Source organism: Ursus maritimus, unplaced genomic scaffold, assembly GCF_017311325.1.
Source record: "Ursus maritimus isolate PB19 unplaced genomic scaffold, ASM1731132v1 scaffold_15, whole genome shotgun sequence".
Taxonomy (NCBI): Eukaryota; Metazoa; Chordata; class Mammalia; order Carnivora; family Ursidae; genus Ursus; species Ursus maritimus.
The window spans coordinates 37,757,374-37,784,033 of record NW_024423897.1 but is presented as its reverse complement, the minus strand read 5'-3'; the positions used below and the strand labels follow the sequence as shown (position 1 = coordinate 37,784,033).

Sequence of the window (26,660 nt, the reverse complement as noted above, 5' to 3'; positions counted from 1 at the left end):
CGGGACACGTGGCGCAAGCGCAGTGTTCCCGGGGCCCCAGCCCGCATTAAGTGGCCTCCGCTCACCTCTCTTCCAGAGAGTTGCTTTTGGGTTTCGTCTTCCCTTCGTGGTTTGTTGATGTCGGAAGAGAAGGACAGGAGTCCTTCAGGGAAGATGGGAGGCGAGGAGAAGTCGGTGAGCGAACTGAGTGGGACCCGGAGGCAGGCTGGGGCTCTGCTTGGTGTCCACGGTGCCCAACCAGGCGGAAAGAAGGAAGCGGCTCGGGCGGTGTGGGGCGGAGGGACCCGAGGGGGACGGTGGAGCTCCTGGACGATTTCTTTTGGGGAGAGAATGTGCATTTACAAAGTAGGGCGGGGCCTTGCAGGTCATCTCTAGGTCCATCGTCTCAGATGAAGAAACTGAAACCCAATGTGAGGTAGACTAGCTTAAAGCCAGACATCTAATTAGAAGCCGAGACAGAATTAGAATCTAGGACTCGGGACTTAACAGAGTAATATTTTTTATTCACCTTAGGCGGGAAGAACATTGCAGAACCTCATTTAATCCTAAAACCCTGTAGGGGTAAAGAACTTCAGTTTAAGGAAGGGAAAACCGAGTCCCGGAGATCTGACCCAACTTACCCAAGTTTGGGTGGTTTATAATAAGTAAGCGGTAGAGGCCCGGTGACCCCAGTTGTCAAACCTTAGAGAGGTTACACACTTCCCCTGCCTGGTGCTCTAGACATTCCTTATCACATTCACACATGCTGATCATTTCATTTTTGGAACTTTCATTTTGGTGTTATCCATTCCTTAGGAGCAACTCCCAGGTCACTTTCACACCACCAGGATGAGAGGTTTTTTTGTTTTGTTTTTGGTTTTTTTTTTTTTTTTTTTTTATGATCAGCAAATGTGAGGTATTCATTTTGCCAAGCACTGCTGGAAGATGAAGCTAAGCAGGTGAAAAGGACCTAGTGCTGACATTGAGGACTTCACAGCTTAGTGTGTGAGGCAGGAAGACAGTCATTGTGCAGTGTGATCAGCCCTGTGGGAGTACAGAAAGAGGGAGCGCCTGACTCTGCTTGGGCAGGGCTCCTTTGAGTTTGGTTAGGAAGTATGAGTCTAAGTTCACCTGGTAAACCAGGCAGGGCAGTGCTTCCCAGGTAAGGGTAGCAAGGGCAGTGGAAAGGCACACCCAGAAGTGTCTGCGAGGTTGCTTGCAAGGGATCAGCCTGAACGGGGGAGCTACAGCTCTTAGGAGGATATCAGGGATACTTGAAATTGTATTCTACAGGTGAAAGTTTTTTAAGCAGGAAAATGATAGATGTGGATTGTAGTTTTAAAGATCATTCTGGCATTGGGATGGACAGTGTTTTGGAAAGAGGTGAGGCCACAAGCAGGAGGCTGTTGCAGTAGTCCAAGTGAGAACTGGTGATGTCTTCAACTAAAGCAGCCTCTCTGACAGGATAACTCTCATAGAAGCCACAATTTTCTCATCAGTAAAATGAAGATATCCTCTAACTCAGGAATAGAATGGAGAAAATGCGTATGTGCACATTCTAAACTGTATAGATCAGATTTAAGGTGATAAATGGTGCCTATCCATAAACTTTTCTCCGTTTGTATTTTTTCACTTAAAAATAGTATCTTTATTGTTTTGTAACTTGTTTACTTTTTTTGCTTAATAGTCTATAGTCAACAGCTTTCCATGTCCACAAGTATTATGTTATGCCATTCTTAATTGTAGAGCATGTAGAGCTAACAAATACATGAGTTCTTTCTTCTATAATAATAATTATGCAATACCTAATATTTATTGAATGCTAACTGTGGGTCTAGTACTATTTTATGCATTACATGCATTAACTCCACTTTTTCAGTCCTTATAATAGCTATGAAGTAGGTTCTGTTATCCTCATTATACACATGAGGAAACAGGCAAAGAACAAGTAAGTATCTTGCTCAAACCCAATATTCTGTAACCAATACTTACAGCTCTGGTGCTGTCCTGCCTCCTGTCCCCTGCCTAGAAATGAGTCAGAGACGGATACTACATCAAACTATTGGACTTCAGGACATACCTATCCCAGCTGTCCCAGTCTCTGGAGTTGAATTTAATTAAACTACACTCTGTAGGTACTTTTCCTTCAACTGCTAAGTATCCCTCAGGAAGGTCATTCTGTAGCTTCCTTTCACAGTCCCATCCGTGTTCCAACTTTTGGGTTGAAGTTGTAGATTGCTTATACATAAATACATGATGCATACACTCACGTATTTTTTTCTGTTTTCATTGGAAATAGAGAACAGTTCCCCAACATCTTCCTAATTGTAGTAGTAAAGATGGAACAGAGTTCAGGGTTCTAGAGAAACCTGTTTTAGTGTCTTGACTCTATTACTTACTTACTAGCTGTATACAGATAGGCAAAATACTTTACCCTCCTTGGGTCTGTATTCTCATTTGTTTAAAAAAAAAAAAAAACAGAGAGGTATTTAGAACACAGAAAACCTTTCTGTTAATTTTCTCCTTCTTTTCCACTACTACTGTTCATTTGGGAAATATCCATATGACTAGAATCAAAAACATATAATCAGAAAAGTAGAAATATCTCATTCTTTTTCCATTTTAAACCTGCACACACCTGCAATTAATTTGCATCCCTCCTCTTACCAAAGGTACTTGACTAGTTACGTCATTTCTGTAGTAGAGCAAAGGCATATAATATTATAACTCTATTGGTTAGTACTTTATTGATTAGAATGGGCTTACATTATGCTCATTTTTTTTTTAAGATTTTATTTATTTATTTGATAGAGACAGCCAGCTAGAGAGGGAACACAGGCAGGGGGAGTGGGGGAGAAAGAAGCAGGCTCCCAGCGGAGGAGCCTGACGTGAGTCTCGATCCCAGAACGCCGGGATCACGCCCTGAGCCGAAGGCAGACGCTTAACGACTGAGCCAGCCAGGCGCCCCGACGTTATGTTCATTTTTTATCTATTGACTATAAATGACCCTGAAAGATTTATGAAACCCAGAATCCCAGAGTGGGAGAAGTTTTAGCTCAGCTTGAAATCAGAAGTCATATATTTTTTTATTTAGTTTGTTTTTTAAATTATACAAGTAATACATTTCAACATGTCCAACTGTTAAATGGATAAATAAATAATGGAATATTATTTGTCAATAAAGAAAGAATGAAATACTGGTGTATGTAACAGGAATGATCTTAAAACCATGCTAAATGAAAGAAACAGTCACAGATGACCACATATTGTATGCTTCCATTTCTGTGAAGTGCCCAGAACAGGCAAAAAGATAGAGACAAAGTAGGTTAGTGGTTGTCAGGGTCTGCGGGGGAAGGAAAAGTGGAGTGGCTGCTAATGGGTACAGTGTTTCCTTTTGGGGTGATGAAATGTTTTAAAATTGATCTTGGTGATAGTTGAATGAATACATTAAAAACCATTGAATTGTATACTTTATATGGGTGAAGTGTATGGTGTTGGAAAATACCTCAATAAAAGTGTTTGAAAAAAGTCTAAAGACCACAAACATATGGGAAACTATTATAGTCCCCCCTTCTTATTCCCTGTTCTGCCTTCAAAACTCCTTCACTGCTGATGATCATTTCCCTCCTTAGAGTGGACCACTGTCAGCACCTGGATGGGCATCTTTCCTGTGACTTAATGTGTGAACCTAGAGAAATCATCTAGCTTTTTCCAATTTAATTGTGTGTGTAAAATGGGAATGATAATAATGTCAATCTCACAGGGTTGCCAAGAATAAGATGCGATTGTTTGTGGGGGAACTTTGTACATTGTAAAACTTTTTGTAGTGCCATCTGCTTTAGGATGTTTCTGTCTGAGCAGTGAAGTAAGGAATTCATTTCTGTGAAGATACTCTTCACAGTATCCCACAATGCATTTCATGGTTTCTTGACCTTGTGGACTGGATAATTCTTTGTTTGGGGAGGCTGACCTGTGCATTGTGGGATGTTTAATAACATCCTTGGTCTCTACCCACTATATGCCAGTTGCACCCCCCAGTTGTGACAGCCAGTGTCTGCTGACATTGCCAGGTATCCTCTAGGGGCAAAATTTCTTCTGGTTGACAACCACCAGTATAGACCAGCTCTATACTGGTTGCCTTTTTGCACACGACTTACTTTCTATGACTTCATGTACTTCTAATTAAAGACCACATTCCTTATCGTAACTCCATAACCTTTAGTGTTTGCTTCTGTCTAGTCTGTCTTAACTGACATGATTTTCTAAAACAATCTGTTTTAGTCAGCCTGGTTTTGTCATTCTCTCTCTCATCTTTTTTTCATTCTCTCAACATTTCCAACAGTTTCCTCCATTCTCAAAATCCAGTCTGTTGAAATCTTCATCCTTTAAAGTCAGTTGTCCTAACTTATTTAACATCTAATCATAGTGCTGCAGCTGTGTTCTTTCCTCCTTTGGGAGTTTCTCACATGTGTGTGCCTCAGTTTCCCTGGAGAGATTAAGTTTGCACATTGTAGGGATTGGGTCTTATGTTTGCTTCTTTCCTAGGTTTTAACAAAATCCTATGAGCACAGTGTCTCAGTAGTACTTGTAGAATGGATGGATATATATTACATTGATTTTTTTTTCTGCAAATACTACTGCTGAATAAATTGCATGCTTTTTTGTAGCCATATACTGAGTATATGTCCAGGCAAACTTGAAGCGAGAATCATAGGACAAGCAAAAAAACGAAATCTGAGGACTTGAATGTTATCAAGTAACTCCTCTCTACTTTTTGAAGACTTGCCCTTTTTGCAAGTTGTTAATTTGTCTTTGACAGTGGTGAACTTTTTTAGTCTTTCAAAATCAGATTTACTCCCCACCCCCCCTTTTTAAAATACATGCTAAATTAATATCCTCAGAACTCTTCTGGGTGCAGCATGAAGGGGTGTCAAATTAAGTAAAATATAAAATCTTATTTCTTCTTTGCTTATATAGGTAGGTGCTGGGGAGGAGAAGCGAAAGGAAGGAGGCAAGAAGAAGAACAAAGAAGGATCTGGAGACGGAGGCCGAGCAGAGGTGAATATTTTAGAGCCCTCTTATCAAAGATTGATAGGCGGCTGGAACTCTCTCAGACTTATTCTGTGTAACATTGTAATGGTTTACATGGCACTAGATGGAACACTTCAGGGAGAAGAATTGGAATGGAAAGTCTGAGGGGGGAAGAAGATTTGCAGCTGTTTATTATTGAAAAAGGAAAACAGCATCGAAGTACAATTGTAAGGTAATCTGTGGGACTAGATATGAAAATCAGAGAAAAAAAGTTGGAAAGAAGGGGATTGGTAATTACTCAGTTGCCAGATTGGATGCCAGCTGTCTGATCATTTCATTCAATGAAATAGTAAGAGGTAGAGACTTGATGTTTAAGCTTACACTGAATGCAACAGAAACCAAAGAGGGCCCAATTCCTTGACCCGTCACACTGTTTCCATGAGGACTTGCCACTAGGATTTGGTTTTGAGCCAAATAGATCTCCTTGAGGCCTCTCAGTTGTAAAGAAAATGCTTAGAGTCCACCCCCACCCCCACCGGCTTACACTAGGAGAAGAAGGCATTTCAAAAGTCAGTCCACAATCAGCCCGCTTTCTGGGTATTCTGCTTTAGGAGGCAGTTAAGCTCGTCTTCCCACTTTATTTTTGAAGTTGAACTGCTGTGAACCATGCTTCAGTTTTTGCTTTAGTCATTGCATTTTATTAGAGACTTCTTAGAAAACTCCCAGGATGCAGAAGCACAAAGGAGCAGCTTTGTAGAAGTGTCCTGTAGCACTGTAAACTGGCTTTACAGAGCTGCTCTTGTTAATGCCACGTTGCTAAATTTCTAGTGCTTTCTTTTACTGAAGGGTCAGTTGGTAGGTGATCAAGAACTAAGTGTTGCTTACAGCCTTACCTAACCATTTCTCTTAGGTTTTGTCCATTATAGTCCACTGTAATTGTGGGGGAAGTTGTTGATTGTGAATTTTAAAATTTACAAGGAAATAGAAAAATGTGTATGTTTCCTCATCTGTTTTTCATGCTTTAGTACAGTGTTATTCCATCACAGCTTGAGCATTACCCTACAAAGAGAAAACAAAAGGTGCAATTAAAGCACCCTTTCTTAAGTACAAGATGTGACCATATGTGCCTTAAATGATCTGTCTGGAAAAAGTTCACAGTGAGCTGTCCAAGACCTTTCCTCCTTCTCCGTGCTCCCATCACCTGTGTACTTGTTTTTCCTCCCTTCTAAGGGCAGTGTGCAGGTATTAATTCTTCTCTTTGAATTTGGAAGGAATTTTCCTTGAATGGGAGCCCTTAAGTCAAATAAGTTTGTAATTGGTTTGTTAAGAATTGTAAGTGAACATATAGTCTGACCAGCTGCACAGACCATCCCTTGAACAAGATTGAAACAAAATGGAAAAGCCATTGTATTTCTAGTATTGTTTATAGCTGTATGTGTCGTTTAGTTAGAAAAGGCCTTCAGAGAACGTCTTAAGAGGAAAAAAATCACCTTACGCAAATAGCAAATGGTAATAATTGTCCATTTAAGATAATTGACAGCCCACGTGTCTATTGTTATTTATATTTTTCTGTTTTTTAAAAAAAAGTCTTATAATGAAAATTGTAAGAAGAAAGCATTTAATTCCTTTTCTTACCTTAATTTAGGACAAGATTAAGCCAGTGCTTGGTGATTTGGGCAATCCATTTACCATATTGAATTAGTAATCATAATTTTTGTATTGTCTGTTTTTATTATTTCTTTCCTTTTTCTAAAGAGGAAAGCAAGTATTTACTGATGATTTATTTTCTCATTTGTTGTCTTGCAGTTGAATCCTTGGCCTGAGTATATTAACACACGTCTTGAGATGTATAATAAACTAAAAGCAGAGCATGATTCCATTCTGGCAGAGAAGGCAGAAAAAGATAGCAAGCCGATCAAAGTTACTCTGCCTGATGGTAAACAGGTCAATGCAGAGTCCTGGAAAACTACACCATATCAAATTGCTTATGGAATTAGGTATAAGCTACACCTATCTTGACCATCTATTATTTGTAACTAAACTTTTTTTTCCCTTATTATCTTGTCAGGTTTTATCGTCATAATATTTTTATGTTACAGTTTGTGTTTTTAATGTTTAATTTATACTACTTGGGATTTAAAAAAATCAAAATGATGTGGAGCTCTATACTCAAGATTCAAAGTTAAGGGGCACCTGGGTGGCTCAATTGGTTAAGTGTCTGCCTTCTGCTCAGGTCATGATCCCAGGGTCCTGGGATTGAGCCCCGAGTCTGGCTCCCTGCTTGGCGGGAAGCCTGCTTCTCCTCCTCTCTCTGCCTACTGCTCCCCTTGCTTGTGTGTGCGTGTGCGTGTGCGCTCTCTCTTTTTCTCTCTTTTTGTCAGATAAAGAAATAAAATCTTAAAAAAAGGGGCGCCTGGGTGGCTCAGTCGTTAAGCGTCTGCCTTCGGCTCAGGGCGTGATCCCAGAGTCCTGGGATTGAGCCCCGCATCAGGCTCCTCCGCTGGGAGCCTGCTTCTTCCTCTCCCACTCCCCCTGCTTGTGTTCCCTCTCTCACTGGCTGTTTCTCTGTCAAATAAATAAAATCTTTGGGGCGCCTGGGTGACGCAGTCATTAAGCATCTGCCTTCAGCTCAGGGCGTGATCCCAGCGTTCTGGGATCGAGTCCCACGTCAGGTTCCTCCGCTAAGAGCCTGCTTCTCCTCTCCCACTCCCCCTGCTTGTGTTCCCTCTCTCGCTGGCTGTCTCTGTCAAATAAATAAATAAAATCTTTAAAAATAAATAAATAAATAAAATCTTAAAAAAAAAAAACAACCTTAAAAAGTTCCTTAAAAAAAAATCAAAGTTAATTTTCGAGAGAGTCCTCTTTGGTCTTATCTTACAAAGGATTTTTTTTTACTTTATTATTATTTTTTTATTATAATAATATTTTTTTATTATGTTAGTCACCATACAGTACATCCCCGGTTTTTGATGTGAAGTTCGATGATTCATTAGTTGTGCATAACACGCAGTGCACCATGCAATACGTGCCCTCCCTACTACCCATCACCAGCCTATCCCATTCCCCCACCCCCCTCCCCTCTGAAGCTGCCCTCAGTTTGTTTCTCAGAGTCCATAGTCTCTCATGCTTCATTCCCCCTTCTGATTACCCCCCCCTTACTTTATCCCTTTCTTCTCCTACCGATCTTCCTAGTTCTTATGTTCCATAGATGAGAGAAACCATATGATAATTGTCTTTCTCTGCTTGACTTATTTCACTTAGCATTATCTCCTGATCTTATCTTACAAAGGATTTTATATTATTAGTTCTTCTACTTTGATTGTAAATATCACAAAACCAAGTAGACAGTGTTTCACCTATTTTGACTTAAATGTCTGTTTTGAAGTTAAAAATGAAGGTAGAACATCTCACATGGGGAAGTTAAGAAGCTAATATATGACACATGAAAATAATATACTATTTTTATAAATCCAAAGGACCATGTCTGATCTTAAAACTTGGTTGGGAAGAAACAACAGAATTAGATGCATACTTTGTAGTAGAGTCAGGCTTTCTTACTCTGATATAATTGGGATTAATAGCTGTTACTAGGAAATGAGAAAGATGGGAAAGCATAAACTGATGCACACATCTAATACCAGGTGTTGGCAAACTGTGGTCATAGCCTACTTTAGTACAGCCCAAGAGCTAAGCATGGTTCTTAAATGGTTTGAAGAAAAACAAGAAATCTAAGATGTGACAGAGACCATGTGTGGCCCAGTCTGAAATATTTATCTAGCCCTTTACAGAAAAAGTTTGCCCACTTCTGTCTTAAACATTTTAATTTAAAACATGTAAATATATATTTATTCACTATGTCCTTCACCCTATATATAATTATTTCTGTTTATTTTTACTATTTCATTATATGTTGATTTGGACCACCTGCAATCACCATGTGAAATGGTTGATTATCATCAATTTCATACTGTTGAACCTAAGGCCTAAAAGAGCAAGTACATGAAGAGGTTTGGGAACCAACCTAGCTGCTTAGCAGTAAGCCCACTATGCAGCTGGTGAGTGTAGAAGCCGTAGGCCTAATGAGCCATGAATCCTTATTGTGCTATGGACACTAGTTAGTACTTTTTACAAAGAAAATGGAGTGTTTCAGTTAATTTGACCACTGCCTAAGGTACTTCTATCTTACTCCAGAGGAAGTAAGAAGGAAATTGTAATATCAAGCAGCTTTCCATGTGAGATCATGAATAACTGGATAGACCTCTAAATATAAGTTCAACCTTTCATTTTAGAGGTAAATTTCATGGGCATTTTGATGAAGATATTCCTCCATTGTTGCACACTGAGATTGTAGCTGTGTTGGTATTAAAATTCAAGCCTCTATTAGTCCAGGAACTTTTTCTTGACATTCTGCAATGTTGTCCTCCAGATTACATTGTAGTTTTATCAAATAATCAATTAGAACTACAGAAATTTACAGAAGGCATTGATCCGAAAGTGAGGGTGCTTTATGACATTTTTACAAAAGTCCAGAATGAATTCTTGCTGTTGAGTGAAAAATTACAGCATGAGTAACAGACTGTTGAAAGGTTTGAATGATCAGTTGTGAATACAAAAGGGAAGAAAAAAGAAGGCGTGCTCCATTTGCTTCAAAAGGTTTTTCTTTGAAGTTTTGTTTTGTTTTAAATCTGAAAGTTTAGATACTTTATCCCTCTTTGGAAAATTGAAATAATCTAATATGGTCTGTGCATATCTACATTTTCAAAGTAACTCTGCTGTTAGCATCTCAAGGCACCATTTTGGACCCTGAGAGAAAAAACCATTTTCTTTCCAAAGAATATAGAGAATATTAGTCACCTTTTGGTCAATTCTTTAATCTGAAAACTTTTACACCAGTATTATAAATTACATTTCTCTCTGCCACATCCATGTATGTCTTATGAAATGTGTATATTTTTTTCATTTTATTGGCTTTATATGACCTAAGAAGGAAAGAAAGCATTAGATGTAATCTGTGGGAAATTCAGTGAATTTGAAAATGGGAAAGGAATTTATTGTTTGCCTTCTGTTAGTTCTGTCCTGATCCTTAAGTGGGGAAGGTTGTTTGTGCTTAGATGTACTTATAAAGAGTAAGAAGAGAGCCATCCACCACTGCAAGTCTAGCCAGCTGAAGCCTTCAGGTGGTAGATTTATTTAAGACTAACAGTACAGAGACTGTAAACTTTTCCTTCATAGTGTCGAGCGTTGTCTGCTTTTGTTGAGTTGTCTAGGCTATTACAGACTGTCACTTCTCTAGCTACACATTGAGACCTATAATCTGATTCATCTTAGCTTTCTAACCACGCAGCTTTCCGAACCTTTCTTAACTCACATCTCCCTCGTCCAGAGTGCCATCTCCTCTCCTTTTCTTCCTGTCCAGGTCTTCTCATCCTTCAGCCCCTCATTACTATATCATCAGAGCCTGTCCAGACTAATCTGACCTGTGTGCTACTTTCCAGTCCTCAAAATTTCTGTGGCTCTTACACTTGGTGTGGTCTGATAGTGTGGTCTTAATCACTTGGCGATAGTTTATATTGTTTACTCTGTGCTGTGTGTGTAGATGACTTTTTACCTTTTTATATATTTTTTTAAGATTTTATTTATTTATTTGTCAGAGCAAGAAAGAGCACAAGCAGCATCAGGCAGAGGGAGAAGCACGCTCCCTGCTGAGCAAGAAGCCCAGTGTGGCACTCGATCCCAGGACTTTGGGATCATGACCTGAGCCGAAGGCAGACGCTTAACCGACTGAGCCACCCAGACACCCTGTAGATGACTTTTTAAATCCATATTATAAACAAGTTTTATTGAATAGTCCTTTTTTTTTTTTTTTTACTTATATGCTTGTTAAAAAACATACTATCTTAGGCATTTACAGAATTTATTCTGTGGTTAGCATTACCTCACAGAAGAGATCTATCACAGATTTCAAGTAGGAGGAAGAGCAGAGGAGTTACTTAGTAGCCCCTCTTTTTCTTTTTTGGAGTCTAAATAGCTTGGCTTTGTGGAACACTTTATTTGGAGAAATGAGAAGATTAATCAAACCACGGAAAATTGTTTATCACAGTTGTGTCTGCTTAAATAAGAGGCATTGAATGTAAAATAATAATGTTCCAGATTTTTGAGATCGTCTAGTTATACTTGGGTATATTTTGGGGGATTGTTGCTTTTTCCATTTTATTTCAGAAAGCTATAATATATATAAGTAATATATGTAGTGTTAATATAGAATATATATAGTGTTTATTTTCCTATTCTTGTTCTCAGATTAAGTGTTGTACTACAGAAGATTCTTTTTTACATTCTTTTGTTTATATATATGCTTGTGTGTATATTTTTTAAGTCAAGGCCTGGCTGACAACACCGTTATTGCTAAAGTGAATCAAGTTGTTTGGGACCTAGACCGTCCTCTGGAGGAAGATTGTACCTTGGAGCTTCTCCAATTTGAGGATGAGGAAGCTCAAGTGGTAAGTTTTTATTTAGTAGTCACTGAATTTCAAGATAAAGGTTCACATTTCCAGTCTCTGTCTGCTCCCACTGTCAGTGGGTTTAGAGTTTATTGGTGTTTCACTGTCATATTTGAAATCTTCATTTTATCTTTCATTTAGGGAAGCAGCACAAAAGAGCTTGCCTTGTGTATTTAAGAAGTGAACTTGAGTAAATTTATTTTCATTACTGGATACTTCAGTGAGAAAAATGTTCTGGGAAATTTTTAAATTTTTATTAAAAATTGGCGAAGCAAGTAAAAATTGCTTCTACCCTGTCAGTCAACACTTAAGCAAGATGTATAGATTTTACAAGTAAAATTGAACGTTTCTTTAAACTACTATCCCTATTGGACAATTAATTTCCATATTTTCCTCATCTTAAAATGCCAATCTGCTTGAAAGCACTATAAAAATCAGCCTGCATTTGATGGCAAGGTTTTCTTCTTATTTCTCCATGATAGTATACCATATAAAGATTTGTTTTATTATGATAGTTTACTTATGTATGTGTATCAGTGGTTTTCAGATGTATTCTGTATTCCTTAAGTTTTTTTAATGAAAATTTAAAAAAAATCATTTTGGTACCTTACAAATCTTGAAAATATAGCTTTGGGTATATTCTGACTCATCTGACCACCTTAAAAACCAAGTATAGGGGCGCCTGGGTGGCTCAGTCATTAAGTGTCTGCCTTTGGCTCAGGGCCTGATCCCAGGGTCCTGGGATCGAGCCCCGCATCGGGCTCCTCTACTGGGAGCCTGCTTCCTCCTCTCCCACTCCCCCTGCTTGTGTTCCCTCTCTTGCTGGCTGTCTCTCTCTCTCTGTCCAAAAAATAAATTTAAAAAAATCTTAAAAAAAAAAAAACAAGTATAGATGACCCCTGAACAATATGAGTTTGAACTGTGCAGGTCTACTAATATAGAGATTGTTTTTCTATAAATAAATATCTGTAAGTATTTTTTGATAAAGTAGATGTCTTTTCCATATGATTTTCTTAATACCTTTCTTCTCTAGCTTACTTTATTGTAAGAATACAGTATGTAATGTATATACCATACAAAAATGTGTCAGTTGACTATGTTATCAATAAGGCTTCTGTTCAGTAGTAGGCTACTACTAGTTAGGTTTTTGGAGAGTCATGAGTTATACTAAGGTCTTTGATTCCATGGAAGGTCAGCATCCCTAACCCCTGCATTGTTCAAGGGTCAGCTGTGCTGCCATCAGATTTCAGTGTCCATCTGTTTGTCCTTGTGTTTTATAAATGAGTTGTAGGGATAAGTTAAAGCACCTTAGTTGTTTGCAGCCAATAAGGAAAAAGAGTGTAATTCTTAAGTAATGTCCCACATCTCAGTAAGGGCCCCAGCATAGCACATGGAATGTGGGATATAGACACATTGTCTCAAAAGACCCTGGGTCATTACAGTCAGTAAGACAGTCACGTGAGTGGCAGTTGTTTTCAGGGAACAGAATCCATCCCTTTTAATTAATGATGCTAATTTGAATTTAATTAGTTTGGAAACAACTAAACCAGACGATCTCTAAGTACAAATGCAACTTAGTAATGAAACCCTCTTAAATTGTTTTGGCTCTGCATAGAATCACACCAAAGTTTATACCTTTGTAAATTTAGATTTTTCATGTCTTGGGTTTATTTATAGTGAATTTTATGTATCTTTTTCAAGGCAGCTTTATTAATTTACAGTATAAATGTTCAAACTCAGACCATCCCATTTTTCTTTGCATTTTCAGGTATATTGGCATTCAAGTGCTCACATAATGGGTGAAGCCATGGAAAGAGTCTATGGTGGGTGTTTATGTTATGGTCCACCAATAGAAAATGGATTCTATTATGATATGTACCTTGAAGAAGGGTAAGTTATGTAACTGAATAAAAAATAAGTAAATTCTGAATTACTCAGAGTCCATACATCATTTTTAAAGAGTTCTCAATAAGGAAGGAATGATAACAAGCTTACTGCTTAATAATCACCACATATTTCCACTATCAACACTTCAAGTGGTGGGGCACCTGGGTGGCTCAGTCAGTTAAGCACCTGCCTTCTGCTCGGGTCATGATCCCAGGGTCCCAGCATGGGAGCCTGCTTCTCCCTCTCCCACTCCCCCTGCTTGTGCATTCACACACACTCTCTCTCTCTCTCTTCTCTGTCAAATAAATAATAAAAATCTTTAAAACAAACAAACAATCTTGAAGTGTTGTAGTAACCAGTGAAGTGCTAGTAACTTACAAGGGCTCTGTTATAGATCGATGGAGGTAGAGCCCTAAGGTATGTTGGGAAATAAAATGAAGCCAGTCACAGAGTTGGTGGAGGGAGGATTCACTAGTGAGACAGTCTCCATGATGACCAAGGTAGAAGCCACTGAAAATATAAAATATAAAAATAATATCTAGTTTAAAATTGTGACAGGAGGGTCTATTTTTTTATACTGAAACTCTCACATTTTTTTAAAGAAGTAATCCTCTAAGCTTCTATGTGAGTAGAATAGAATGGAAAGAGATTAATTGTACTTCCTTTTCCTTCAGGGGTGTGTCCAGCAATGATTTCTCTTCTTTGGAGGCTTTATGTAAGAAAATCATTAAAGAAAAACAAGCTTTTGAAAGACTGGAAGTAAAGAAAGAAACTTTACTAGAAATGTTTAAGGTAAATTGAGCTGTAACATACGGCCTGCACTTCTGTATCCTCTGTAATGTTACTTGAAGTTGTCACACGGGGGTTTAGTGTATTAAGTTGAAGCCTGTTCTTTTCTTTAGAAAAATGTAACTGTTTTTAGAACATGAAGTATTGACATGTTTATTTTCCTACAGTGCTTTGATAAGATGTATTTTGAGTTATATTTTAGCTGTAATATTTAGAGATAAAAATTAAAGGGAGGGTTTTTTAAAAAACAATTTTTCCTATTTTTAGTACAATAAGTTCAAATGCCGGATACTGAATGAAAAAGTGAATACTCCAACTACCACAGTCTATAGGTAAGAATGTCAAATGTCATTAAATGTAACTAACTGGTGTATATGTCATTTTAAGTCTTTGTTAAACTACCTTTCTTTTTATCTCTAGGTGTGGCCCCTTGATAGATCTCTGTCGGGGTCCTCATGTCAGACACACTGGCAAAATTAAGACTTTGAAAATACACAAAGTAAGCAATGTAACTTTAAAGACTATATGAATGTATTTCTCTAGTATGGGTATGTGTTTAAACTTCTGTTGGTTTCTTTTTCTGCCTATTTTTCTGTTGCAAACGTAGGGATGGATTTTTTTTCTCATGCTATTGATTGCTCTGTGTCACTTGTCTCTTTTAACTGAAAGTCTGAAGCAGGGACTGAGTTAGCATTCATCACCAGCGCACATGGGGAGGGAGCTTTAGGGGATTCCCAGAAATCACCCAGTCATGGTTCTAAGAGCTTTGGAACTTACTATTAGTATGTGCTTTTGCCCTGTGTTTGTCTAAAGTAGTAATTACTTTGTGCCTTTTAACCAAACTAGTCCTGCCAGTTTTCGCCAGTTCATAAATATTTCATGGGTGTTTATTCAAATGCACTTCAAATTATAAGAATAAATTGGGTCATTTCAAGATATTTTTTGTTGGTTTACTTTCCGTGTTTACTTAATCATCTTGTGGGAGCTGCCTTTGCATCTCATCTTTGTGGAGTTGTGGTTTCAGTGGGTAATTGAGAGGGAGGTATTTTTGAGGGAATTAAACAGCCTGCTTTGTACTCTAGCCGGGCTTCAGAGCAACTGTGAGATGCTTAGTAGGTGTGCACTTTTTATACCATTTTTCTTGTCATAAGGAGTACTATGAATTTGATTCATAGACCACTATAAGAAATAACATCTAGTTCAAAATAAGTGAGATATTAACAGATTTGAATATTGTTTCATGGTTAATCTTTGTTTTCAGAATTCCTCCACATACTGGGAAGGCAAAGCAGATATGGAGACTCTCCAGAGAATTTATGGCATTTCATTCCCAGATCCTAAAATGTTGAAAGAATGGGAGAAGTTCCAAGAGGAAGCTAAAAACCGAGATCATAGGAAAATTGGGAGGGTATGTTAAAAAAGAATAATAATGTTTCTAGACTGAATTTTCTGTATTTTTATTTGCAACTTAGTTGTATTAAGTACTAGGAATTTCCTTTTAAAAAGAGACTAGCTTTCTAGTAGTTATTGTGCTGTGTCCTAAATAATCCAGAAATTACTTACTGATTACCTTATTGTTATCTTACTTATTGCTTACTGTCCACATTATCTTTGTAGGATGTGCTCGGTACCACCCAAAGACTCATTTTAACTACTGCTTTTATTGAGAACAAATACTGATGACCTAGTTTCCTGTGAAAGAAGCATAGCAGTGTTTCATAGAGCTGGGAGAGACTTTGGAAATTTCCTGGTCTCACTGACTTATTTTAAAGATGTGGAAACTGGTTCCCTTAAAATTAACCTACTTTTTGCTCAAGGTGACCTAGCAAGTCACCAGTGAATACTGTGGTGTCATTTTCTTTATCCCTCTACCCCTCAATGTTTTCTAAACTAGAAATTAGGTTTGATAAAACATGCCTTTCTAAAATTGTGTTCACTCTGTGCCATCTCCTACTCTGCTGTCTCGATGGCCTGAAATAAATTCCACTGGTGAGGAAGCACCAACAGTTGGTGGGGTCCCTCCCTGAGAATTTTGGGCATTTGTTGGCGGAGTGGCAGACAGTAGGGTAGGAGGGTGTGCTGCTTTCACTGAGACCCAGAGTCAGGCAACTTCATCAGCATCTTCTCTTTCATTATCGCTGTCCTTTTCCTGGTCTCCTTCCTGCTGCTCTTACTTATAAAAAAAAGAAAAAAGAAACAGTATTCACATCTCAGAGCTTTGAGGAAATTAAAACTGAGAGATCCCACTGTGGATAGTTGAACTAAGACCCCTGCTCCAGGTCATTCTTGGGTAAACTTGACTGGATTCAGGAATGTAACAGGCAGGGAATGTACTTAAGGCTAAGCTGTAAATCAGCTGCAGTTCTGTACTATTGAATTGTACACCAGAAATGTTACAGTGTTTTCTTTGATTCGGGAATGGCACACATTAAAATATGAGCTATCATGGTTGTATTCTGAACTCAGGAACACTGAGGTTTATGTTGATGTTACGTGCATATATAAACATTCTTTTGCTTCTCTTTTTACTCAGGACCAAGAACTATATTTCTTTCACGAACTCAGCCCTGGAAGTTGCTTTTTCCTGCCGAAGGGAGCATACATTTATAATACACTTATTGAATTCATCAGGGTAAACCATATTCATTATTTTCTTCTGTAAATTTAGGATATAAGTTGATTATATTAAATAAGGTCTGCTAAAAGGAAAAAATAATCTTGTATTTGAGAAGAAACATTTTAAAGGAATAAAAATGCAAGTGTGAATTTTCATAAAATTTTTTAAAAATTCCTTCCTCCTGGGGCAACTGGGTGGCTGTCCGTTAAGCATCTGGACTCTTGATCTCAGCTCAGGTCTTGATCTCAGAGTCATGAGTTCGAGCCCCACAAAAACAAAAAACAAAATTCCTTCCTCCTAGTACATGACTTTGTCCTTATACGTGGGTATGTACACAACAGAGAAGCTCGTGAACTTGAAGTGGGAGCTGTGTATGCTCTTTGACCATTTATATTTTCCTCAAAAAAACAAGTTGGTCTTTACATTGCTTTTTTATTCTTTATAAAATACGAAGTCTTTCAAGCTCACTCAGGTTTATAGGGAATAATACCACCACCATCTGCATACTCACCACCTGATTTACCACACACGTGCATTGGGCTATATTTGCTTCAGATTTTTTATTTAAACAAAGTAATACATACAAAGAAAAAAAGCTCCCTTTTAGGACCACTTTTGATTCATTTCCCTCCTTTCCTAGAAGAAACTACTATTTGAAGTGAGCATAGATTCATGTTATTTTATATCTACCCCGTACATATATACCCTAAATTATTTATGTTTGTGTAGTTGAAATTTACATATGTGAAGTCTCATGTGTATCAGTCTTTGTAATGCAAAAAATCGTAATATTTTAAAAATCCTGTTTATTTTCACTTGTTACTTATTCTGTTCTTTACCACACTAGGCCCATTCCTTTAGTGGTAGACACTGATGTAATGTCTAATTTTCTCATATTACTGATCGTACAGTAGTGGCATTGTTTTGATAGGCCTCCTTATGTATGTGTGCAGGAGTTTCCTCTTTGTTATATACCTCCAAGTGGAATTTCTAGATTATAACATATATGCATCTTGAATTTTACTGGATAGTATAAAACTGCTCTTTCAATTTTCCTCCCACCAGAAGTATGAACTTCTCTGTTTCTTACATGTGTATCGTGTTTGTTTTCTAACAGAGCGAATATAGGAAACGAGGATTCCAGGAGGTGGTCACCCCAAACATCTACAACAGCCGACTCTGGATGACGTCGGGCCACTGGCAGCACTATAGCGAGAACATGTTCTCCTTTGAGGTGGAGAAGGAGCTGTTTGCTCTGAAACCCATGAACTGCCCTGGACACTGGTATCCAACAGCTTTTGAGTTTCTGTCAAAGATTTTCCCATGCTGCAGTTGGTCCTGGATTGCTCTCCCTCCTTTGAAAGAATTTTTGTTTAAAACAAATTGTGGAATCAGAAGAGTATTTAAATGCAACGTTATTGTGATATAATAACATCTTTCGTGCCCCGTTCGATCCTCAGATATGTAGACATTCAAGAATGGCAGTGGGGTAATAGCGAACAGGCAGAATGTAAAAGAGGGGGACTGAATGTGGACATAGCCAATTCTCCAGATGTATTATTTTTTTCTTAAATATGTTCTTTTAAAACCTGCTAATGAATTGACATCCTTGGGAGATCTTCCTTGCTTTGCAGTTATTTCACTTTCTATCCTTGAAAGTTAGATGAAGAGTGACTTCGGGGGAAGCCTAGGGAGAGCTGTGGCTGCCGGTAGCTCGGTATCTACAGCTCCTAGCAGCAAGGCCTCGACGGTGAGGGTACGAGGAGTCTCCGTAAGGGATCTGGGTTATAAGTCAGGTAGCCGACCAGGTTTGGCTCTCAGTTTTCCAGATTCTGTAAAGTTGCTGAAGCACCTTCAGACAGACAGAACTCAAGCAATTTGGGGAGTGACAAGAAAGCACAGTCTTTAGTTTCCAGTGTATTAAATGATTAGTATGGAGCTAAGATTTTTTTTTTTAATATGAACATTAAAGGCAGTCCTCAAATCATGGAAATATTGAGTACAAGGATTTGACTCCAGACCCATGGGAAGCAGTTTTTATTTTCACTTAGTTGTGGATGGTTGTATTATAATTTATTTGCTGTTTTATTCATGTAAGTGCTTACATTGTGGTATGAAGTCCAGAATTTGAGAAATGTTTCTTGTATGGACAGCCTTTTGTATAATAGAAAAGCAGTTTTATGCTTGTGAAATTAAATATCAGTGGGTTTTAATTTTCTTTTTTCTTCAGCCTTATGTTTGATCATCGCCCAAGATCCTGGCGAGAGTTGCCTCTGCGGATAGCCGATTTTGGGGTACTTCATAGGAATGAGCTGTCGGGGGCACTCACAGGACTCACGCGGGTACGAAGATTCCAGCAGGATGATGCTCACATATTCTGTGCCATAGAACAGGTATTGTGAGGTTCTGTGGGATAAAATAATTTGAAAGAATTGTGAAAAAAGTCACGGAAAGTTACCACTGCCTTTTTTTTTTTTTTTTTTTTTAAAGATTGAGGATGAAATAAAAGGTTGTTTGGATTTTCTACGCACAGTGTATAACGTGTTTGGATTTTCTTTTAAACTGAACCTGTCAACTCGCCCAGAAAAATTCCTCGGAGATATTGAAGTATGGAATCAAGCTGAGAAAGTAAGTTTTGTTTTTCAGCATGCTTGAATACTATTTGACTGAAATGAACTTGTTCCAAGAAACCAAACCTCTTTAAATGGCTAAAAGCAAGAGAAAATTGAAACGGTTCCTAGGTTTGAGCAAGCTAGTTTTTTTATGGATGATTTTATATTACAAATGGTTGAGTATTTTTTCAGTCATCAAGCTGTAACTTACAAAAGGGGGGGAATTGGAGGAAAGTCGTCCAAAGATAAAAACTTCCAGTCATGAGAACAGCAGATAACAGGGACGTGATATGCATCGTTTGACTGTAGCGAACTCTGATGTGTGATACGCAGGAAGATTGGTCGGAGAGTAAATCCTGGGAGTTCTCATCACAGGGAACACATGTTCTTTTTTCTTCTGTCTTTTCTTTTTATTGTGTCTGTCTGAGAAGATGGATATTCGCTGAATCTAACGTGGTAATCATTGTACAGTATATGGAAATCAAACCGTTGTGCTGTACTGCTTGAACCTATACAGTGATGTATGTCAGTTATTTCTCGGAAAAGGGGATTTGTACGTGAGTATGTTAAGGTAGACAGAATTCTAACACAGAGAATAGGGACTCGTGAAAGTAATTAGCATAGTTTTAGCCTTAGATCAGGCTGGAAGAAGGGAAGTTGCAGATAACAAAAATAATCATTTTGCTTTATCCTTAGCAACTTGAAAACAGTCTGAATGAATTTGGTGAGAAGTGGGAGTTAAATCCTGGAGATGGAGCTTTTTATGGTCCAAAGGTCAGTATGAAAGTATATTTGAGTAGTGTGATTTTTATTTTGGGGTGAAGAAGACATACTTTAAGTTAGAAAGAAAGCCAGTCCCGTTATAACTACTGAGTTCAGCTTTAATATAGACAGCATCTTAAAATAACCCAGTCTTTACTTCTTAGATTGATATACAGATTAAAGATGCAATTGGTCGGTACCACCAGTGTGCAACAATCCAGCTGGATTTTCAGTTGCCCATCAGATTTAATCTCACTTTTGTAAGGTGAGTTTCTGGTGTCTGCTCTGAGTATTTGTCTTTAGGGGAATATAAAAGAATATATAAAGTAAAACAAATTTTTTTTTCTATGTAGCCATGATGGTGATGATAAGAAAAGGCCAGTGATTGTCCATAGAGCCATCTTGGGGTCAGTGGAAAGAATGATTGCTATCCTCACTGAAAACTTTGGCGGCAAATGGTAATTTTTGTCATTGTTTTTGTCTGGGCAGTGTAAATTAACTAGAAGAAATGTCTGCTGTCCAGTTAAGTTATGCAGTAGAAAAGGAGAGTGATCTGATTGGTCACTTGTAATTAATGACAAGTGTTCACTGAGGAATCATAATCTAAACTGCAATTTTTGCTTTAAGAGTAATTATTAGTAATTATTTTGATTTCAGAACTTGATTTGTTTGAATGTTATATAATACTTTCTAACTAGGAGTTTCTATATACTAAGAAGCACATCTGTTGTTTTGGGATTAATATGGTTTTGATGTTTTTGTCTGAGTATTGCTGTTGAGTATTGCTGGTCATAATAAGCAAGTATTTTGACATCCTTTAGAAGCCCAATTACTTTTTTAATTGAAAGTATAGACTCCAGACTGATCAACATATTTTGTCTTGTTCCTACAAGATTATGCTTTTCTTGCCAGGATATGAGCACATGACTTCCCTTTTATTTTTAAGCAGTTTTGTCTGGGCCCACAGTTTGTAAAGACAGTTGAAAGTCACAGAAGGTTATAAAACACCCATTTTGTAGAGTCTGCCATATTAATTGTATTGATGCAGAACTTTTGTAAAATGTAAATCTGTCTTATATATTGTAGTCATTTTAGTTTTATTTCTAATTTGGTTAGTTCGGTCTTAAAGGGGAGTTTGTCATACTTGTCAGTGAAGTGAGATCATCTCTTTTCAGTTCTGTTTCACAAAATCAAATCGAACATAGAAAACATTTTCTACATGGTTTCTAGAGACTGGGCGATCCTCAGCTCATCGCTCTGTCAAACCTGTGATAAGTGGGAAAAAGCCAGTTGAGGGAGATTTAGTTCCTTTTCCCTATAATAAAACAACTGAAACTAGAGGGGTGATTAAGAGAAGCTCTAGTCCTAATGTCTGCGGCATATGGAGGATTTGATACCTGAAATACTCCACAGGTAGAATTATAAATGGTCTGTTTTTAATAAGAAGTGAAAACATAGGGGAGCATAGGGTGGTCAGGCTTGCCAGACTCTGGACATATCAAATGAGGCGCTACAGGTCACAGTCTGCCTTTAAAAAAAAAAAAATGTGAAAACACATTCTTATCAAACATCATCACCAGTTATTATCAGTTACAATTCGCTGAATCCCGCAAAATGGATCTTGAATAACGGAAGGCATGGTCTGGTCCATGTCCCCCGTGAACAGTGATTAATAAGAGAATGTTGAACAGTGAACCACTAAATGCAGCTCTTTTCAGCCCCTGTGGCAGCTGGCGCATGATGTTCCGTTTCCTGATATGTTGATGTGCAAGAATAATCCCTGCCCTCAATGTGCTTCGCCATCCGCCTAGTAAATCAAACCTTAGTTATGGATTTTCTTGATTGAAGACTGCCTCTCTGCTCCTGAGTCTCCTCCCTTTAGTCTTTATTGGATATAAGTGGCAGGGGGAGAGTTTTTTAAAGTGGCCCTTACATATTTCAGGAAAAGATACTGAAAAATAGACTAAGAAATGTGCCATCCTTGTTTAGGACAGGGCCCCAGTTCACATTAAATATTTTTAATTTCTTCTAAAGGCCCTTCTGGCTGTCTCCTCGCCAGGTAATGGTAGTTCCAGTGGGACCAACGTGTGATGAATATGCCCAAAAGGTAATCCTTAAATACGAATTTTCTTTCAGTTTACTGTCACTTGGTTTTTTAAATCTCGTAAGATATACATATCCTTGGTAGATCAAGCCACTTGTGGTATAGAGAAATGTTACTATTTCTGAACAGTTTACATTACCTCTTTGATACTTTCCTACATGTTTCATGATCAGAAGACGTAATTTGGATAATGTTTTATATACTCATATATTCTAATGTTTAGTATGAGGAAATACTGAATGCCCAGTATGATACGTAATTTCAGATACATAATGCAGTTTAAGCTGCTCTTTGACTCAAATAATTTTGTTTCATATTGTAATGTAAATTTCTTCAATTATTTGTTAATTTTTTTTTGGTTAATGGCATGCCAGATCCATGTTTTGCCCTACCCACCAAAAAACTACCTTACTAACAGATTTGTAAATATCCATTCATACTTCACACCTTAAAGACTAGAACATTCTGTTCTATGATAGGGACAATTGCATACTCAGGAATTTCAGATCATTAAAAGTTATGTTATAAATAAGCATTGTTTCATAATTACAAGCTAAACGTAATAAATTGGCTAGTTAAAACAGATCTGAATATCAGGGAACAATATCTTAAAAAATAACAATATCTTAAAAAATAAACAATATCTTAAAAAAACTGTCAAGTTTCTAGATCATCAGAATAAATTGCACTCAGGTCTTAACTGTCTTTAAAAAATATTCATGAACATTAGACCACCTGAAAAGCAAACCATTCAGACATACTGTATTTCTGTTACTGCACACAATAGTTTTAGTTATAAATGATGAAAATCAGTTATGTCCCATGGTTAATTGATTGTACTTTCTCTTATTTGCATTATGAAAGCTCACATGGTAGGAGAAAGGTCTGTAATTAAATAACTCATTTCTTGACTGTGACAATACGGACTTCCCCTGGTTCCATCAGCAGTGGGGGTGGCATTTGGAATTATGCGGGCGTGGGGTTTTTAGTTATATTGACTGGACAGGGGTAGGGGAGCACTACTACTGATACTTAATGACTAGAGACCAGAGGTGCTAAACAGCCTGTGATTATCATTCCAGTTCCCCAGTTACAGAGTAGTGCACACAAGGGCCCATGTTAAGAAACTAAAACACTGGGGCTTTGTTCTTTAAAATAGCTTACAGTCGAAAGTATAGTCTTATTCTGGCACTCTTATTAAACTGTGTGTGGACCTTTCTGAAATTTGCGTACTTAACAAAAATCCCTATTGGTTAATGACCACATAGACATAACAGCGTATTAGTAAAATGAAAATGGTTTATTCAGATCTTTTTGTCCTGTTAGTGGTAACTCGTTGTCAGGTAGATGGAAATTTTAATCTAGTTTAATTTAACTTACAACTAATAAAATTTAATGTAGTGTTGCTTTTTTTAGAAAGGAAAAATATTGAAAACATTGTTTACTATTTAGTATACAAAAACTTAAGATGGTAAAATGGAACTGGTATTTTTGAGGGGAGAAAAAAAGGCATGGAATAATAATCTCTAATGTAGATTGCCAACTTTAGATTCCTGTAAGTTTATTTCAAGAAATTCCAATTTGATCTTTGCCTCTGGCTCCTTCATCTAAGAAAGTTTCTTTTGGGGGCGCCTGGGTGGCTCAGAGTTAAGTGTCCAACTCTTGATTTTGGCTCAGGTCATGACCTCAGGTTCACGAGATCGAGCCCCATGTCTGTTTAAGATTCTGTCTTTCCCTCACCCTCTGCCCCTCCAACCCTCACCCCTGCTTGCACGCTGTCTTTAAAAAACAAAAACAAAAACTTGCTTTTAATCAAAAAGGAAGTACCTCTTCAAAAAGTAAAAAAACTACTTTTTAGTATTTCTTGAACTTGATTTTTTCTTTTATTTTACATAAATTATTCTTGTACAGTTCTATTTTTTTTTCTTATAGAGTTCTGTTTAGCTTAGTTTAGCTTAGTCATATACATACATAGTTATTATTAAAGAAACAATTAGTGTTAAAACAATTTTGTGGCGGTTTGTATTCCATTCTCTAGAAACACAAAAGAAGCTATTAAGATGCTTTGGGCCTATTGTTTGTGCTTTCAACGTTTTATTTTAAATGTTGCTCACACAAACGGCAGCAACGGCCGAATTCCTGTTACCAGCTTGCTGCCTATTTACGGGATCAGAAGCACTACAGTCTGTGTTAGACTGGACAGCCATCATCGTGTGTTAATACGGAGACTGATAAGCTGTTTGCTTCTTGGCAGCTATTTAGTGAATTTAAGATATGTTTGCAAAAGGATTTTTTTTTCTTTTGTAGAGCTGATTAAATTTAGCTGATTGCCTGATTTCTGATTTTTAAGGATTTTCTGAAGCATTTACCTCTCACAAGAGCAAAACGTATCATTTTAATTTTTGAAAATACAGTCCCAAGTCACAAACTAATAATATATGCTTCAATATATCTGTTAGCACTCCTTTTTTAATATTTGCATGACTATCCAAATCATATGTTAAAATCATTTAAAATCAAAATGTAATTCTTATTTTAGATCTGAAGAATTCTGTATCTGTTTAACTAGGTACGGCAGCAGTTCCATGATGCTAAATTCACGGTGGACATTGATCTGGATCCGGGCTGTACGTTGAATAAGAAGATCAGAAATGCGCAGCTAGCACAGTATAACTTCATTCTAGGTAAGAAAGGAAACTTACCAAAGAAAACCTGCCAGACCTTAAGAAAATGTTGAAATCTTGAAACTTAAGAGAATTGTTTTCATTAGTTTAGTTCCCTCTAATCCAGATTCTTTTACACTATGAAGTTTGTTCATTTGTTGTAATAAAGGGAAATTTTTGTGTGAAAAAAATAATCTTTAAGAGTTTAAAAATCTTCTTTCCTTTATCTGCTATCCCTTCATATGGTAAGTTTTTATTAAGTTGGCTGGATTAAGTGATTCAGTAAGTACAGTGGTTTGAAGTATTGTAAAGTGATAGATTTTTTTAAATGAAAAGATTTTTAAATTGGTCACCCAACTATACATGGTCACCTGAACATTTATTTTATTTTTTTCTTAAATGGGTTTTATTTTTTAGAGCACTTTCAGTTCATAGCAAAATTGAGCAGAAAGGACAAAGTTATCCTGTAAACCTCTTGCCCAAAACTGACATAACCCCCCTCACTGCCGACATCCTGCACCAAACTGGTATACTTCTTACAAAATCCGCGGTTTACATCAGTGTTCACTGTTGGTTTCGTACATTCTATGGGTTTGGACAAATACAGAATGACGTGTGTCCACCATTATGGTTCCCCCCCCTTCTCTGTGCTCCACATACAAAACATTCTCTGTGCCTAACCACAGGCAACCAGATTTTTTTTTTCTATTTCCATGGTTTTGCCTTTTCTGGAATGTCATATAGTTGGAATCATACAGTATGTAGCCTTTCTAGATTGGCTTCTTTCAGCAAGTAATATGCATTTAAGATTCCTATGTGTCTTTTCATGACTTGATAGCTCATTTAAACATTTTAAAGAATCGGAAGCTACGTGGTGGCTTTTAGGTCCCTAGGATCATTTCTGTTGGAATGTTCAATAAAAATCCTTCCACCTAACAAAGCTCTGTGTCTTTTGTTTTAGTTATTGGTGAAAAAGAGAAAGCCAGTGGCACCGTTAATATCCGTACAAGAGATAATAAGGTACACGGAGAGCGTACGATTTCTGAAACCATAGAGCGGCTACAGCAGCTCAAGCAGTCCCGCAGCAAACAGGCAGAAGAAGAATTTTAATTGAAGAACTTGACCCAGATTGGCTCAGTGGGAAAGGATGAACAGTGTTTCTGTAACATTAATTTTATACTCTAGAAAACAGCAATTTATACCAAATTTGGAACAGTTTAGCAGAGTCTGCATAGGTGACTGCAGGATCAACCTATTTTGTGACCTAGACAGGTTTTAGACAATGTGTGTTTGAAGGAGGTAATTAAGAGAGACATTAAAATGATTGTATTTGTTAAACACTGGAGCACTGGAAATAAAACATGAGGAATGCTTTAATGTAATGTGGGAGAATGTTTTTTTATAAATCTAATGAAGTTGAAAAACAAAAATTTTCAGATTTGATTAAAGTAAAAGGCCAGAATTGGAGTATGTTGTAAAAATAAAAACTTGAATTTATGGAAGTTTCAATGCTCTGTCCTTCGCATACATATACACTGGCCTGGAACAGATGGTGTGATTCAGTGTTTAATGTTTTCTAATATGATGTCCGTTGGGAGGGTGTGCTGTTCTCAGAGTGGGGGATGGGCTGGGTGCCTGCTGCTCAGGCTTCGGAGGCACCTTTTAGGAGTGTCACTTCTTTTTGGATGTAAACTATTAGAACCGACTACGGATCTA

General features: G+C 37.5%; 1 protein-coding gene across 1 annotated transcript; it reads left to right on the top strand.

The window, feature by feature from the left end:
• Nucleotides 1–26,441, top strand: TARS1 (threonyl-tRNA synthetase 1). Its single transcript, XM_008692665.2, has 19 exons — nt 1–174; nt 4,957–5,037; nt 6,817–7,007; nt 11,387–11,510; nt 13,279–13,400; nt 14,072–14,189; nt 14,454–14,518; nt 14,607–14,685; nt 15,448–15,594; nt 16,720–16,818; nt 17,921–18,087; nt 19,034–19,196; nt 19,294–19,431; nt 20,112–20,189; nt 20,342–20,442; nt 20,531–20,635; nt 22,212–22,284; nt 24,851–24,965; nt 25,906–26,441. The coding sequence occupies exons 1-19, from the start codon at nt 118–120 to the stop codon at nt 26,052–26,054; spliced, it is 2,172 nt and encodes a 723-aa protein (XP_008690887.2). The 5' UTR covers nt 1–117; the 3' UTR covers nt 26,055–26,441.
• The last annotated feature ends 219 nt before the right edge of the window (nt 26,442–26,660 follow it).

What these genes read in the sequence shown, in the direction of transcription:
- TARS1 (XM_008692665.2), top strand. Translation starts at nt 118, where the DNA reads ATGTCGGAAGAGAAGGACAGGAGTCCTTCAGGGAAGATGGGAGGCGAG. An exon ending in CCAACTACCACAGTCTATAG is followed by an intron (nt 14,519 to 14,606) that starts GTAAGAATGTCA and finishes TTTTATCTCTAG; the next exon opens with GTGTGGCCCCTTGATAGATC. An exon ending in TATTCTGTGCCATAGAACAG is followed by an intron (nt 19,197 to 19,293) that starts GTATTGTGAGGT and finishes TTTTTTTTAAAG; the next exon opens with ATTGAGGATGAAATAAAAGG.